Here is a 16,201-nt window from a genome sequence, read left to right on the forward strand (position 1 = left end):
GCGTAATATGTATAACCCACGTGTTTACTTGTAAATGGAGAGGAAGAAGTCTCCAAGGATAAAAGTTAAGCGAAAATATATAATAGACCTGGAACTAGAATTTGAGAAGTACTGTAGGTGGGCGAGTCAGGAATAACATTTAGTTTGTCTAGCTACCACCGGTCTCAAGGGGACATATCCCAGGAAGATCGTAAAATTTTATGTTCATGTACAGTATCGCAATCTAACAAGAACTCAATAAATAGGTAATCTCCTGCTAAATAGTTCTTCCCTCGTTCACAAAAATTCTCTCAAATTTCCTGAAGAAATGTTATCCAATCCTAGAAAACACCTGTATCCAAAAAGTACAAGCTTTCGTTCTCTTTTTCCTTGTCCTACTTCTCATTTCTCTCTCCTTTTTCGTTCCGCACGTTCCAAAAATTCAAATTCCCGTTGTCTTCCATTTTTTGGTTCTTTTGGCACCGGTGGCGGTGGTGCGCACACACCGCAATCACGTCATTCAAGAAAGAAGAAGAAGAAGAAAAGGGAAAGGAAAATGAGAAAAGTGCATTGTCTGGGTCTCCACTGATTGGTATGCTATTTTCTATGGAAGTTGTCGAGAGGTGATCGGGACGGAGAGGAAAGAAGGGTAGAAAGCTGGGTATAATAGGGAGAGAATTTGAAATTGGGTGGATGGGAGAGGCTCATAAATGGAATAAGCGAATAAGGATTCTAGAAGGATTTTGAGGAGAAATTTCGAATCTCAGAGAGTTCAGATTTGAATTCAAATCTTTGGAAATATAAAATGTCCTGATCAGAATCCGTATAGAATCGGTACGATTCAAACGAATGAGCCTTGACTTCAGTCAAACTCAAACTACACATCGAGAAGTTGGACTGAAACATCCCGGTTGAGACCTAATAAAGAGCCATTTGCATCAAAATCTGTGCAATTTTGAGCTCACAAACTGATAAATTCTATTTCGTACCAGCTATGAAACGGTCTGTGCTTAAATACTTGAGCATTAAAATTAAATGCATAATTAGAGGCGAACCATTCAAACTTTTATTCTCAAAACAAAATCATTAGAAAGTTCAAATCAATTTTCTCTACATTTATCAACTCAAATAGTCATAGAAAAATACACATTTAAATGTTGCTCTGGGTCAACAAAATTACATACCTGATGGTGGCATTCCGATGGATTATGAATTCTTTGGTACGGTTGGGAATGGAGAATCAAACTTCTGAAATAATAAAATCTATAATAGAAAAAGTCTGAAACACTTTGATTCTACCTCGCAAAGAAAATATATATGTTGGCATTTTCCGAACAATAATAGAAGACCGACGACAACGTCTCCGGTTCTCCATCCCAAACAATACCATTTTTGTTTCCCATTTCTTCTTCGATGCTGCTGACTCATCATCAACATCTTCCAAACACAGAGAGACACCCAATGGCTCTTTTTTTCTGTTTCTATATATTGCAAAGATACCGTATACATAGAGTCCCCCGGACTTTTTTCAAAGATTCGAGTTCTCTAACTTGCACTTTTCTCTTCCCACCCAGAGGTGCACTAGTCATCATCTCCCCGTGGTGATATCATTGGCGGTGGCACCCTTTGACAATTCAAATTTGGCGTCGTCCCTAAAAGTGGGCGGGACTTGCGCACGGTACGCGGCGGTAGGCTGCTGCTGCTCGACCGTCTTTTCTTCTTCCCTTCTCTCTCAAACATTCACCACCCAACAAGCATTTGTTACACACCCAATCTACCTGGTCCCTTGACTCTACATCATTCTTCACCATCACCACAATCATCACCTGGAAGAGTCATCTTCGTGAATCAGAATCCTTTTTTCTCCTTCTTCCCCCTTCTTTTTTCTCACTTCTATTCGCTATTCTCGGTTACTCACCTCCTGTGTTTGGCCCCGATCGTGTGTCAGCACCTCTCTGCTGTATATAAGAAAGTGGAATGTTCGAACAACCATCGTCGACGACTAGCACCACGACGAGCTCTGGTGGTTCTGGCTCCGAAACTAACCACTATTTTGAGTTGGGCGCGCCGAGAACTCCGGCGAATCAAGGTCATCCGACGTCGGTGATAGTTCCGCCAAGACAACATCATCATCTGAATAATCAACATCAACAGAACGACTCGTCCCCAATAACTCCTTGTACTCCGTATTACCCAACACATGGATATGGATTTCCATTGTTTTTGGGGACTGACTTCTTGCAGGTATGAGACAGAGACTACTCTAATTACCTGTTTACTCCAACTTCTATATCAAACTAATCATGTGTTTGAAAGTATCAAGGGACCCGTCCGCATGGGTTCATTAGAAAATGAGGGGCTCGAAAATTGAATTAGTGTGAGTATGGGATTCTAGTATGCCAACAACTAATTCGTTCGATCTTTGGGTAAAAATGAAAGTGGGAAAAGGAATCCAGCTTTTTAACTGAAACACTCCAAAAAAAAAGAACGGACAATTTATACCACTAGTCTTTAAGAACACCTACAAAACAATTAATGAAAGTTAGCTTTATCCTCTGGAAAATGCAAAAATGTGCTCAATGATTCTACTTGATTTCCTTAATGGATAAACCTCTTTACCCTCCACTTTATAGTCGAAATCCCCCTTCTAATCTCCCGATTACCACCCGAAAAGTCGCTTATGAGTTTAAATTCTTCTTTTCTGATCTTTTTAATCTTGCTCACTGAGAGTAACCAACCCCATTCTCAAACTTTTAGAAGACTCTCCCTTCCTACCAGCCATCTTTCCGGAGAGCTCACTCCGGAATATGTTTGATTTGAGATTAAAAGCATAAGGATAGGTGAAAAGGATCCTAAAAGAAGTTGCCGACGTCTATGTGTATGTGTGTACACACTTCTACAGTAATCTATCCCTCCATTTGTTACTTATGTGTTCTTCTTCTTCCTCCTCACCTTTCGAGTACCGACTAATCCCCAAAGATTGTTTCCGTGTGCATCTCTTGAGTTCGATTCTGAAAATAATCCGAATTTTGGTATTGCAAGCAAAAAAAGAAAAGTTGAACCCTTTAGATCCCTCGGAACATCTCTAAACGCTACTGTTCTTGTCTCGCAAAAACTAGCAAAACGATTCGCGAATTGCAAGAGAAGATATTGACCTTGATAAGAAAAGATTAATTTCTTGACACCCCTTACATCGCACTTGTTAGCTTTTCTTCTCTTTTCTAAACTATCTTTTTGCAATTTCTTGGCCAGGTGGTCTCAGAATAAGAAACTGAGGATTCTGAATCTATCTTCTACGTTTTAAATGAAATACTCACCATTTCGACTATCTGACTCTTTAACTTTGATCTTAAGAACCATGTATATTTATTTATTTTGATCTGAAGCTAAATTTGGAAACAGATTCGGAATCCTCATGATTTCAGCATTATCTATTTTTTCATGAAACTACTTCAAACTAATCGAAGATCACTTTCTAGTTTTATTTTCAACATATCAGTTGTAAAATGAAAACATCACACGAATTTATTTTTTCGAAATGAAAACGACTCAATTAGCTAATGAAATTCCCTGAAGCAGCTAATTGACATCTCCCCTTTTATCATATAATCACAAGATATTCGCAGCCAGAAATTTAGGTCAAAAGAACCAAAAGTTATGGTTATTTCTATTTTAAACCCTGTCATTCTTAGTGCCAATTCGTACACAACCATCCCCCTTTTCCCACTTTTTCTAATTTCCTCAGCTAAAAAAATTATCGTTTCTGAAGTGTCGTCGGTCATAAACCACCTCGATACCGTTTTTTCTTTCCTCAGTCCGCCTTTAGTCCTATAGTCAATCGTCAAACAAATACCGTACCTTTTCACTCGTCTGTTCTCCAGAATGGGCGGAGTTGTTCTTTTCTCTATTCTCACTATCCTTATACACACTTCATCATCATCATCTTTATCATCATCATCACTTGCCGTTCCTTTTATTCATCTAAATCCTTATCATAATACTCAAGAGTCATTGCTCACCTCTCTCTAGAAGTGGAACTGGTGTAGTGCCACGTCATCACTGAAATGACTCATCAAGAAACGTCATGGGTGTACGATGGAGCCCATTATAACGATGGTTTTAGGAACTTTTATGAAGTAAGCACACTGGAAATAGATTTGGATTGATGGAATTTAGGAAAAAAATTGGGAGTATAAGACACAAAAATACAAGGAATAGTTTCCAATTATCGATTGATTTTGAAATCTTTTCAGTTTCCCCCAAGTGACCTCTCATCTCCTCTTACGCCGAACATCAGCTCGCCGCTCACGCCGCATCCGTTCGGTAAGTAATTCGAAAGTTCAATTCAAAACTCATAATTTTAAAATTTACAGGTCAGATCCCAGGAATCCCCACAAACCAACTCTATAACCGTTCCTCGTTCCCGGACTTTTACGCGGCGACATCGTCTTCGCCTATGGTACAATACAGTACGGGCAAGAAATCGTCGGCTGGTAGAAAACCAAAGGAGGAGGTGAGCTTCAAAACGATGGACCGTTTTGAAGAGGCTAGTTGAAGGGTTAAAAAACTGAAATTTCTTATTTTCAAATGGTTCGGACTCTAAATCTGATAAAAAGAGCACAAGAGTACTGTAAGGGACTGTAGCTGCGCTTTTGAGTTCAAGGGATCAAACTACATAATCAAATTTAAGAAAGAGGGCTTGATAAGAAAATTAGAAAGCATGATGAGATCTTTGAAAAACAATATAAAGCATAGGGAAGTTTCTACAGTAGACAAGCACAATTGGGCGAATAGATAAATGGAAACAGTAGTAACAGACGAATGGGAAGCCAACGGGAACCCGCCAATCGAAAAAACAAGAGGTTGAGACTAAAAAGTGGGTGGAGATTCGAGTGTGTATGTTCATGGCAACACCTTCAACTCCTCTTTTCAATGACTCACTCAATTTTCATTTTTCGTTCATTTGACTCATACTGTCACTTCTCTCTAAACACCCCGTTTCACTGTCTCTCTATTCCCAATTTCATCATCAACAAAGCTAGTCATTCAATTTCTGACTCACTGGAAACTCTCTACTATTCGTTTTCTATTATTGTTTTGGCGCCAATGGTATTTCTTGAGAAGAATTGGGAAAGATGACGTGGCAGTACCGAGATGATACTGCATACTTTGTGGTAAGATGGGGCTCTTGAATCTGAAAAAAGAACCTAAAAGGCTAGAAAAACGTGTTGGCTATTTGCTGAAAGTGAGTAGTGAGTCATCTTTACGTGTACTGATAACAAATTAAAATAAGAGAGAAAACGGAGTGGAAGAAAAGGGATACTGTAGATTAACATCAAAGTTTTAGTGGGATTACGGTAGCGGTTAGATCAAAAGGATGTTACTTTTATCTGCCTATTATGGTGGTCGTTGTTTGAAGTTTCGTGACTTTCAAGTCTTCAGAATTTTCTAGAATACAAACATGGAAAGAGGGACACGACACAGAAAGCTGAAATCCTAAAAGTTTGATAATGTCAATTTCTGAACAAAGCAGTCAAATAGTATTAATTTTTAACTGACAATCTTGGACTAATCTAGATTTACAATTTTGTACTGTCGAAAAAATAAAGTTTCGACAAGGATTTCAAAAAAAAATTTCGCGGGCTGGAACACGCAAGCGCATAAAGTTCTGGGCGGAGCTTAAACTGCAATATCCGCATTTCTAATTTCAGTTGTTTTTTTCAAATTAAGAACCGCGCCGCTTGCAGATTTAAGCTCCGCCCAGAACTTTATGCGCTTGCTTGTTCCAGCCCGCGAAATTTTTTTTTGAAATCCTTGTCGAAACTTTATTTTTTCGACAGTAGTTGACTAAATCATTGTAGAATGTCTTCTTAAAGAGTTACAGTTCAGGGAAAATGGTGACTTCAGAAACACCGATAAATTTTGTTTTGACTTCACTCGATTTACCCGAACTGTAATATTCTAGGGAAATTCTGCACAAAAGGTTGTAAAATAAGAAAATTGAGATTTAGACTTGTATTTTATTTGTAAATAAGAAGAGAGACGATATAATCATTATAAACTCCATAACTCAATGTCAAACTTGATAGTTGCTTGAGAAAAAGTTTTCAGACTCTCTTTTTGAATCGAAATTTCACACTCAAGTTATTCCAATTTGCGTCCATTTTTGTACCATTGGAAAACTATGGAATAATACAAACTTTTCATATTTCATATTTGTATCAAATTAAACAATCTTCACACCAAATACTCTTTCACACTTCTTCTTCAGTTTTTAGAGACCCAGTCTCTTCTTCTCTTTTCTATCGCCTATCCCAACCCACCCACAGGTACACTATGCAAAGTAAATATGTTAGTCATCACGCAATATTGTATCTACATCTCTTCTTCTTTATCGTACACCCAACACACGCGCCCCTCACCTTTACAGTCTTGACCTAAAAGCCTCGCCTAGCCAGAGAGAAAGAAGCGAGAGGGAAATGAGATGGAGCCACTTGAGAATAAGAAATGGATAATCTTTTGAGTAATCAAAAGAGAAAAATTGAAACTGGGAGCTAAGATTTCGAGGATTGCAGGATAATATGGACGATGATGATGATGATAAGAAGCTGAAACGACGTCAGAGGAACAAGGAAGCAGCCGCCCGGTGTCGACAGAGAAGAATCGATTTGATGAAAGAGTTGCAAGATGTAAGGATTTAAAAAAATGACTATAATAAAATATGACTCATAGAATTTCAATGTTATTTCAGCAAGTGAACGGATTCAAGCATCTCAATGAGAAGAAGACGGCAGAGGCGAACGATATCCGGAACAAACTAAACAGTCTCAAAAACTATCTGGAAACTCACGACTGTAAACTGAGTCCAGAAGAGAGAATGAATCAAATGCGTCATCTGACAATCCCTCAACCATCCCAACCACCACCACAACATCATCATCTCCATCACCAATTGAGGGTTCAACCACCAAGAGCGGACTCTGTTCCCTATTCTGTGAAATCCGGTCACTCATCCTCTTCATCAGAACAACACTCACCAATTGAGGACTACAAGCCATCAATTGATCAGTTACAACTCCCTCCGATTTCCTGTATCCAACAACCCAAGGATCGGAGTCACAACTTGATGCCACCACCTCCATTGCCTGCGAGTACAAGTTCTGCTGGAATGCAAGTTATAACTTCGATTCCAGTTTCACACTCTGTATCCATCCCAATCATCAATCGATCAGAAAACATTTTCGTGGAACCCGAGCTAAAGGTTTGGAAAAAAACTCCCCGTTCAATTTTTCGCATTGCCTTTTAGTTTTTTCAGATTCCAAAAATCGAAATGGATCGAACACTTGCTTCGTTGGCAGAAGACGTGGAACGCCCGTCGACACTTCCGATGCTTTCTCGAACTCCTGTCAATCATCCAATAACAACTCCTGGAAGAATTTTCCGTTTCAATGGAGAGCACTATCAAACACCGCAAGGAGCGCAAGGAGGCCTATTTATTGGAGGAGGAGCAGATGGTATGTTTCAGAAATTATTACACGGATTTTCTCATTTTTCTCCATTTTTCAGGAAGTGACTTCCTTGCCTCAAACACCGGGTTAACGCCTTCAGGCCAGCCAACGATGAACTTTGTTTCCACTCCGACCCCGATTCAACCACTCCCGGATGCAGATCTCCGCCCACTTTAGATACATATGTTTCTAATTTCAGCTCCTCAAAGAGCATCACTGAATTTACATAGTTCTCCCCCGTAACACCACTTTTTTCCATGTTCACTATCCCACACGTTTTCATATCTTTTGATCCCAGCCAGTTTTTCCCCCGAATTCTCATTAGTTTTCACTTTTTAGCTTCTGAAATTCCTTTTTTCTCCTATTGATCCCAACTCTTGTGATAACTGATACAATTTCATTCAACTATCCTGCACTTTCTATCATTGTCCCCCCGGAACCATCACCCTCTCAACACTGGTAATTTTCTATTTTTGTCAATCCAATTCAGTTCTACTCTCTTTTTTCCAACCTTCCAATGTCACATTACCACTTATTTTTTCAATCATGAAATATTTACCTCACCGGAAAAGGAATACATTGAATTATTTGTAAAACAAGTCGATAGAAATGAAGTGATGCGGCTCTCGCTGAAACTGGACAAATTTTTACTGAAATTTTCGAGTGAACTTGTAAGACTGACTTGAAGAGACTCGGAGGGATCACACCTCATTGTTTGGTGTGTTTGCATTGCCAAATAGTACGAACCTTTCACCCACTACCTTCTTAAATCAATACCTTGTGTAAGGTCCTTAATATTTCTTGTTGTTTCTTGCAAATATCAATCGATTGAAGAGACTTATTTCGCATCTTGAAAATGCACTTCTTCTGTGATCTACCGTATGTTGCAGCAAGACACCTATTCCAATTTTTCGATTATGGTACTAGGTAGGATATTTCTAGCTTTATTGAGCGAGAATAATGTTTGATTATATAGGATGTCTCTACAAGCCTGTTCTAAGCGAATCGGAAAACTAGAAGGCATTATGTCACTATATATCGACGTTTTGAAAATATCAACCGATCTGTTTTCCATTAAAATTTGGCAAGATTTCGCCGGATCACAAATTCAATACAATTTCCCTAATCACATTTACAATGCGTTGAAAGAAGCATTCTTGGTATTTTTATTCTACAAGGTAGACGAGAAAACAATTGAAGAGACCATGAGCAAACTGGGAGGGATTTTTCAAAACAAGAATCTCCGAGTGAAGAGAATGATTGTGTCTTGTAAGTTTTCCAAAAATGATTATATCAAGATGGTTTTCCGAAAAACGACATTGACAGTTTTCGATTATGAATGCAATTCTATCTTTGGCACGTGATCATGATCTGATTCCTCGATGGTTATGTTACAGACTTGTTTCCAAAACTCAGAATTGTTTTAATCACAAATTGTTTTATATTAACTTATTGTTGGAAGAATGGGTATTTCACTACGTACGAATTTCAGTATCCATTCTTCTGGTCTTCATGAACCAGGGTCAAAATCTATAATTTTCTAATTACATTACAGTACTTTGGGAATTTCCTATAGTTGAGCAAGTCATTGAGGATCAGATATACCTAGTTTCCGCGCTTTCAAAAATGATGTTGGCATCTTTGGATCGACAAGTACTCGTTGAAGATTTCACCATTCGTTATCGTGGAAACCAAGATGAAGTTACGTGTTTCTTGCCATTTCTCAAACCAGGTTAGTTTTTTTTTCAAATATACATAATTTGATAATATTTATGACTTTTCAGGATATTTGAAAACTATTGAGCTTGATAATCATGGATCTGTAGATGCTTCTCTTGATCGAATTGTAAATCTTCCACAGATGGTTAAAGCTAGAGAAGTTTGGTTCAGAAGTTTACCACGTTTTCGGACTTATATGGAGTCATTCTGGAATATTCCGAAAGTAAATCTATGGCAGGTTGAACTAACCTTTTATGAAGTGAATCAACTCGTGCAGGTTTGTAAGCCCATCCAACTTTCAACTAGATAATAGCAAGTTGGATTTCAAAGCCGAACAACATATCAAACATCTCAAGACAACATAAATTTATTCCCGTTAACTGCTATATTTCTGCTTAGAAAATGACAACTACCGAAATACTTGAGAATCAAATTTTTAACCCAAGCCACCATAAAGAATGAGACAATTGAAAATGGTCAACTTTGTGAGTGTGCCACGGCCTCATTGATTGTCTCACAATATCGATTGTTTATGCAGCGCTTTTGGGTAAAAAATAGAAGACTTAATATCACAGGAATTTCTCATCACCTAGTTAAAACTCGGGAAAAATTGGTCCAGTGGGGGCCGAGTTAGAGCGAGACACACACTCATGCACATAATTTCAGCACTACTTTCAACATGACAATTTCCAATATTTGGCTGTTGTAGGCGTGAGTGATGACTGGTTTCCAAACGATTCCACTACTTTTATGGATGAAGAAAACAGAAAAGCGATGACACTTCGAGGACCAAGATTCGGAATAAAATTCGTTCAAAAGTTGGAAAAAAATGCTATTGTTCTGACTAGAGTTCCTTGAAATGACTTTATTTTTCCCGATCAACTTAGTTTTTTCGTCAAATCCACATTTGCCTCAAATTTTCAATTTCTAAAATCGTTTTTTTTAATGTCATTTTTTGCAAACTTCATTCAACGCTTTCAATAACTTTCTTGTCCTCTCCCAAACCATCACCCTCTCAGCACTGGTAATTTGTATTTTTGTCAATCAAATTCAGTTCTCCTCTCCTTCTCCAACCTTCCAATGTCACATAACCATTTTTTCAATCATGAAATATTTACCTCATCGGGAAAGATCCAAGAAATACATTAAATCAGTTATAAGACAACGCGGGACTCCTTTGAGTGGGTATAAAAGAAATGAGTGGAAAGGGGACAAGACAATAAATAAAAAAGACCACATTTACAAGTAAAGTTCTTCTGGAGCTCCTTCCTTCTTTCTGTAGAGAACATTTTCTTTCGACTTCTGGAAATCCTCCATTGTTACACGCATCCGACGTTCACGAAGAGCCAACAGACCAGCTTCTGTACACATGGCCTTAATGTCAGCACCACTCAACTCGTCTTTAGCTGTGATGAATTCTTCGAGATTGACATCTTCACTGAGAGTCATTCGGGATGTATGAATCTGAAAGATAATTCGTTTCAAATTTTCCTAAAATGATTTTTTAAACTCGCCTGGAAGATACGGCGTTTCGTTTTCTCATCAGGCAACGGGAACTCAATTTTACGATCAATACGACCAGGACGAATCAGGGCGGGGTCTAATGATTCAATACGGTTCGTGGCCATGAGAACTTTGACATCTCCGCGCGAGTCAAATCCGTCAAGTTGATTGAGCAACTCGAGCATAGTACGCTGAATTTCACGCTCTCCTCCAGAGTTAGAGTCATAACGCTTCGTTCCGACAGCATCAATTTCATCAATAAAAACAATTGATGGAGCATTTTCTTCGGCAACGCGGAAAAGCTCTCTAACCATTTTTGGTCCGTCTCCGAGGTACTTCTGAATCAACTCGGAACCGACGATACGAAGGAATGTTGCTGAGGTTTGATTGGCAACAGCTTTAGCAAGGAGGGTCTTTCCGGTTCCAGGGCAACCATAGAGAATGACTCCCTTTGGCGGTCGGATTCCCATCTCTTCGTAGTATTCCGGGTGAGTGAGCGGCAGCTCAACTGCTTCCTTGATTTCCTGAATTTGTTGATCAAGTCCTCCAACATCAGCATATGTTTCTTGTGGGGCTTTCTCAAGTTTCATGACGGATACCATTGGGTCCGTGTCATCAGAAAGTACTCCGATGACTGCATGATTCTTGTGATTCAGAAGAACGGAGCATCCTGGTTCGAGTTGTTCTTTGTCAACGAAGGACATGATGTTGACGTAGTGCTCGCTACCAACATTCTAAAATAAAATCTTAAGAAAAGAATTTAACAAAACAAACTAACCGTCGACACGATTGCATGTTGGTCATCGATGATTTCTTCAAGAGATCCAACAGCCATTGGTGTTCCGCGAAGCTCGTCGACCTTGGCACGCTCTTCCTCTTGTCTCTCCTCTTGTGGCTTCAGCCGCTCCTGGTTCTGAATGAACTCTTGCTCCATCAAGAGATAATCCTTGATACGCTCGCTCTTCAGCAACTTCAGACGACATCTGGCATGAGGGGTAACTGAAAATTCATCATGATTTTGCAATAAAGACACAAAATGACATACCTGCTGGAAGTTTGCTAGCAGCGTCCGGACCCTTTGATCCCTTCTTCTTTTTTCCAATTCTTGATGGAATTGGGGCTTCGTACTTCTTCTTTTCCTTCTTGTCACCATCTCCAGCACCGCGGTCGTTGCCTCTTCCACCGAAACCGGACTGTTGTTGTCCCATTCTGTGAAAAAGATAATGAGATTTCAAAAGTTAAAAAACAAAGTAGTGGATGGAACGATAAAATGAGCGAAATCGAACCAACTTATCCAAAAAATAGCGCCGATGATGACAATGTAAGAGCGCTCAAACACTAACTAAACAACACGCGCTCGCGGAATTTCGGAGTCTCGTAAATATCGATGAAGCCACATGTCTGCTGATTTTCAGAATTTCGCTCGAATTCTCATGCGTTTCGTTAATTTTCAGAATTTTTTTCATTATATTTCACTATATACTTTTCTTTTTCAGCCGTCATGATGCAGTATATGCTCCTCTTCAGTCGCCAAGGCAAGTTGCGACTTCAGAAATGGTACACCGCATATCCCGATAAGGTAATACTTTTTCGTCAATTTTCTGATGCACAAAACTCAATTTTCAGCAAAAGAAGAAGATCTGCCGAGAACTCATCACTCAAATCTTGGCCAGAAAACCAAAAATGTGCGCATTTCTCGAATACAAGGATCTGAAGATTGTGTACAAACGGTGAGTTGTTTCAAACTTTAAAACAATTCTTTAGTGAAACACGATGGTTTAAAAAGTCTTTTGTTGAGTTTGACAAATGTATTTTTCCGTTCTAAGCCCATTCTGATTCTGAAAAATTTTAAACATAAAGCAATAATATGAAATTTCAGATACGCATCTCTATACTTCTGCTGTGCCATCGAACAAAACGACAACGAGTTGATCACGTTGGAAGTCATTCACCGATACGTCGAACTTCTCGACAAATACTTCGGAAGTGTATGCGAGTTGGATATCATCTTCAACTTCGAGAAAGCATACTTCATTCTTGACGAGTTCCTTCTTGCTGGTGAGATTCAGGAGACTAGCAAGAAGCAAGTTCTCAAAGCGATTGCCGCTCAAGACCTTATTCAAGAAGAGGAGACTCCACAAGGATTCTTCGAAGATCATGGTCTGGGATAATGTAAAAATTTTCTTATATCTTATTTATTTATACCGCTTCTCAATCTTTTTAATTCCTTTTACTCTCCCTCCCTTGCTAGAGCTCTGGTTGTGATAATATTCATGTGAATAAGATAATGAAACATAATGAAACATATTTATTGTTTATTTTTTCAAACTTATTGGTCAACATCAATGCATGATTGTGTTACTGCTGAGTGGTGTGTTGTTTTATTAGTTGTAAATCTGTTCAGGTCGAGAACAGATGCTCTTCACGACACCAACTCAAGGTGAGCTAATACGAAAATCCCCGAGTTTCCCGCAGATAAGTGTAAAACACGAGAGAGGAGGTTCAAGGAGAATTGAACAGGGGTAATATGCAAACGTTCACAGTGTAACATGTCAGTTCGAACGAGAAGACGAAGAGAATGATTGGCACCTTTGGCAAAATCGTCATTTGTTCGATTACAAAACAAAGGTTTCGACCTACTTGAAACTTTGATCAGTTTTATCTGGTTACCAAATACCGGAAAATGATCACTTTTTCTCGATGCTTCTTCGGAAATTCCTATAACCTTCTTTAATACTTCCGCCAATCATTTTGAATTCGCCGTCCAATTCGTACAGTAGGTGTTTGTGTCTTCTACATCATCTTTGCCCAATGCTTCTTTCTCCTCCCATTCACTTTACTTTCCATTGTTTTTGGTTTTACGTTGGGCAAGGACAGCAAAAAGCGGTGAGAGTGGAAAATGTTTCCGCGCGGATTCACTCCTTTTCTCAAGTATCCGACAATTTGCTCCAACTTCACAACCGCACTTTTGTTCTTTTTTCGCTAGTTTTTGAGGCTTCTGATTAGGAATTCAAAGAGCACACATACGTTCCTTTCTTGGTTTTCTAGTGAAGGTACTGCTAAAAAGGTTTTCAGTACATTGCTTTACTAAATAGAGAAATCATATTCTACGACAACTCTATCAATTTCTACTTTTCGGATTCTTTTTCTTTCTGTCTCATTTCGTGAACAAAAATAATTTCCGAAGTACAACAGTTGCCCGAAAGAATCGTTACATGCCAAACCAAGTTCGACATTGTTCCTGAAAGAGGTGAAGACAGTGTAAATGTTGGCACCCTGCCGTGTTCTTTCCTCTTGTTCTCTCACCAAACGACTTGCATTTTAAGGTCAGACTACTGGGCGACCTTTCTGTTTTGGCAGATGACGAACCGCAACGAAATAGCGAAACCAAAACCGGGAGTTTCCGCTTGTGTAATATTTTCGAGTTTTTAATGCGGTACACGTTGGAAAGTGAAGACGGACCGTTGTCTTCTCTCGCCATTTTTCACCATCACCTCTTTCGGAACGTTTGTTATAATAATTGGTTTGTTTTGTTATTGTTGTAGAGTGCGAACAGCAGGTGCACACATTTCTCCACATTTTCCGGTTACGTGACGACGGTGTACTCATTCCATAGTCTGAATACGTCTATTAACAACAATCAATTATTCATCATTGCAACATTGTGCACATAGAAGAGAGATTGTTACAATGTATCGTGGACTTAATCCCCTTCTATATGTACCTACTAGATCAGATTAGCCGTGTGGGAACATTCACCGATACCATCTTATTTCTATTCAGTTTTTATTTCACGACCTTCTTCTTCTTTTTTCTTCTTTTCCCCTTTGAAAACCTTATCTCGTCAAATCCTTTTTTCAATTTCCACTCAAATCATCATCAACACCTCCAAAAGAAGCGAGACCTTTGACTGTTGTCCATTTTCATTCATTCGCTCACCGTTCGACACACAGTCACGCATTTACTTCCGTTTTTGCGCCAAATCGTATATGACAGTTTTCACAGTAACTTCCCACAGGAAACTGGTACTGTACCACATAGTCAATTCCAATTTGTGTCATTTTTTTTCCCACAAGGTACAGGTGGTTTCGACCTTCTGTTCCAACTCTATAAATACGATTTCTCTGAAGTCAACGTACTATTGCCAACTTGAATAAACACTTTCATCTGTTCTACTTTATTCCGGTTGAAGCTTCAGATCCAGAAGAAATTAGTCGGTCTATTTAGTCACTACTCATCCTCAACCTATTATTTTCATTGTTGTATTATAATAAGAAGTCAGCCGGGGAAAGTTTCGACTAGCCATGAGTAATTCATACTATTATAATTGTGTGTGGGCATTCTGTCCGTTTCTTTTTTCTCAAATCCCACCTCAGCAGTATTAGTTGCTTCTTCTTCTCCACACTTCATATATCATTTTCGAAAATGCATATTCATTCCGCCGTTGTGCCTGTGCCTATCATCCATCATTCATTCTCCACCTCCCCTTCCTTCCTGCTCTGACCGACATCAACTTCGACTCCTCCCACTTCTGCTCATTTGTCTTCTGTTGCGCTTCGCATCAGTTTTACAATGTTTTGTTCTGTTGATCTGTGTGGTCAAAATGAACAGAACATCAGTGTTTTTCCATGATATCCCGTTATGTGTCCTTTTGTTTGAATCCGCATTCAACCCATTCAGAGTTCTTCCCATTCTTGTAAATACCCACCTACCAACATGTCACTCTGTCCTACTTCCTCCCTATAATCGTTAATTGCCATTCCGGTACACCGTTTTTCTATATCTCCGTCTTTATCGTTTCCGACACAGAACATGCTGTTCTTTTCCTCTTGATGCTCTCCTTTTTGCGCATCCTTATGTCCTTCCATTCCTCATTTCCTCCTTCATGTGCCAGCTAGGGCTATAAATCTCACATAAGGGTTGAATACAAAGAAACGGAGAAAAAAGGAGGCATCATTTTCTCCTTTTTTCGTTCGGTCAACCCTATTGTTCCGTTTGTTTGTAATGATTTTTTATGGCTTGGCGACGACATCAGGCCAGAAGAAGCGAAGGCAACAGCTGATGTTTTTTTCACCACCGTTTACCTCTTCTCGAAGATATTGGGCAAGTCGGGTAGTTCTAGAGTCACGAGCAGTGGTTATCTTATCTTCGGTCACTGCGAAATTATTCTGAAACCGTTTCAAAACGCCGTCTTCACCTTTTCTTCTGATTCATCTTGCCGCATCTGCTACCTCTTTTTCATCCCTCTCTATCTGCTCTCTCAATGAAAACTTTACTCTACGACCACTAAGAATGGTAATTCATCGTCCATCACCGTCGTCGATTTCATTGGTTTTTTCATGCCCCACGTCAAGGTTAAGAAGCCTCGTGGCGCTAACATACCGCTTCTTTTTTCACCGTCGTGTCAATGTCGGAGGACAAAAGAAGAGGTACCGCTTTTCTTTTCCTTTTTTTCACCAAATCTTCTCACCTGCTGTGCCTGTAGTGTGGCG

The 16,201-nt window shown here is 39.2% G+C and overlaps 6 protein-coding genes across 6 annotated transcripts; 3 read left to right on the forward strand and 3 right to left on the reverse strand.

The window, feature by feature from the left end:
- Window positions 1–1,776: 1,776 nt before the first annotated feature.
- GCK72_017850 (uncharacterized protein) lies at window positions 1,777–2,197 on the reverse strand (the record flags this gene model as incomplete). Its single annotated transcript, XM_053732282.1, has 2 exons — window positions 1,777–1,805; window positions 2,026–2,197. The coding sequence occupies 2 exons, from the start codon at window positions 2,195–2,197 to the stop codon at window positions 1,777–1,779; spliced, it is 201 nt and encodes a 66-aa protein (XP_053581195.1).
- GCK72_017851 (uncharacterized protein) lies at window positions 1,957–7,664 on the forward strand (the record flags this gene model as incomplete). Its single annotated transcript, XM_003112281.2, has 7 exons — window positions 1,957–2,223; window positions 4,233–4,302; window positions 4,353–4,492; window positions 6,555–6,668; window positions 6,731–7,240; window positions 7,295–7,493; window positions 7,546–7,664. The coding sequence occupies 7 exons, from the start codon at window positions 1,957–1,959 to the stop codon at window positions 7,662–7,664; spliced, it is 1,419 nt and encodes a 472-aa protein (XP_003112329.1).
- Window positions 7,665–9,113: 1,449 nt separating this feature from the next.
- On the forward strand, window positions 9,114–10,064 carry GCK72_017852 (uncharacterized protein; the record flags this gene model as incomplete). Its single annotated transcript, XM_053732283.1, has 3 exons — window positions 9,114–9,219; window positions 9,272–9,483; window positions 9,873–10,064. 3 exons carry the CDS (start codon window positions 9,114–9,116, stop codon window positions 10,062–10,064), a joined length of 510 nt encoding a protein of 169 aa, XP_053581196.1.
- A 381-nt stretch (window positions 10,065–10,445) lies between these two features.
- Window positions 10,446–11,917, reverse strand: GCK72_017853 (uncharacterized protein; the record flags this gene model as incomplete). The annotated part of the gene is made up of 4 exons (XM_003112588.2): window positions 10,446–10,670; window positions 10,721–11,443; window positions 11,488–11,708; window positions 11,755–11,917. The coding sequence occupies 4 exons, from the start codon at window positions 11,915–11,917 to the stop codon at window positions 10,446–10,448; spliced, it is 1,332 nt and encodes a 443-aa protein (XP_003112636.1).
- A 293-nt stretch (window positions 11,918–12,210) lies between these two features.
- GCK72_017854 (uncharacterized protein) lies at window positions 12,211–12,880 on the forward strand (the record flags this gene model as incomplete). Its single annotated transcript, XM_003112702.2, has 3 exons — window positions 12,211–12,288; window positions 12,336–12,439; window positions 12,589–12,880. 3 exons carry the CDS (start codon window positions 12,211–12,213, stop codon window positions 12,878–12,880), a joined length of 474 nt encoding a protein of 157 aa, XP_003112750.1.
- GCK72_017855 (uncharacterized protein) lies at window positions 12,599–15,577 on the reverse strand (the record flags this gene model as incomplete). The annotated part of the gene is made up of 2 exons (XM_053732284.1): window positions 12,599–12,871; window positions 15,422–15,577. 2 exons carry the CDS (start codon window positions 15,575–15,577, stop codon window positions 12,599–12,601), a joined length of 429 nt encoding a protein of 142 aa, XP_053581197.1.
- Window positions 15,578–16,201: the final 624 nt, after the last annotated feature.

This window comes from Caenorhabditis remanei, chromosome V, assembly GCF_010183535.1.
Source record: "Caenorhabditis remanei strain PX506 chromosome V, whole genome shotgun sequence".
NCBI classification, from domain to species: Eukaryota; Metazoa; Nematoda; class Chromadorea; order Rhabditida; family Rhabditidae; genus Caenorhabditis; species Caenorhabditis remanei.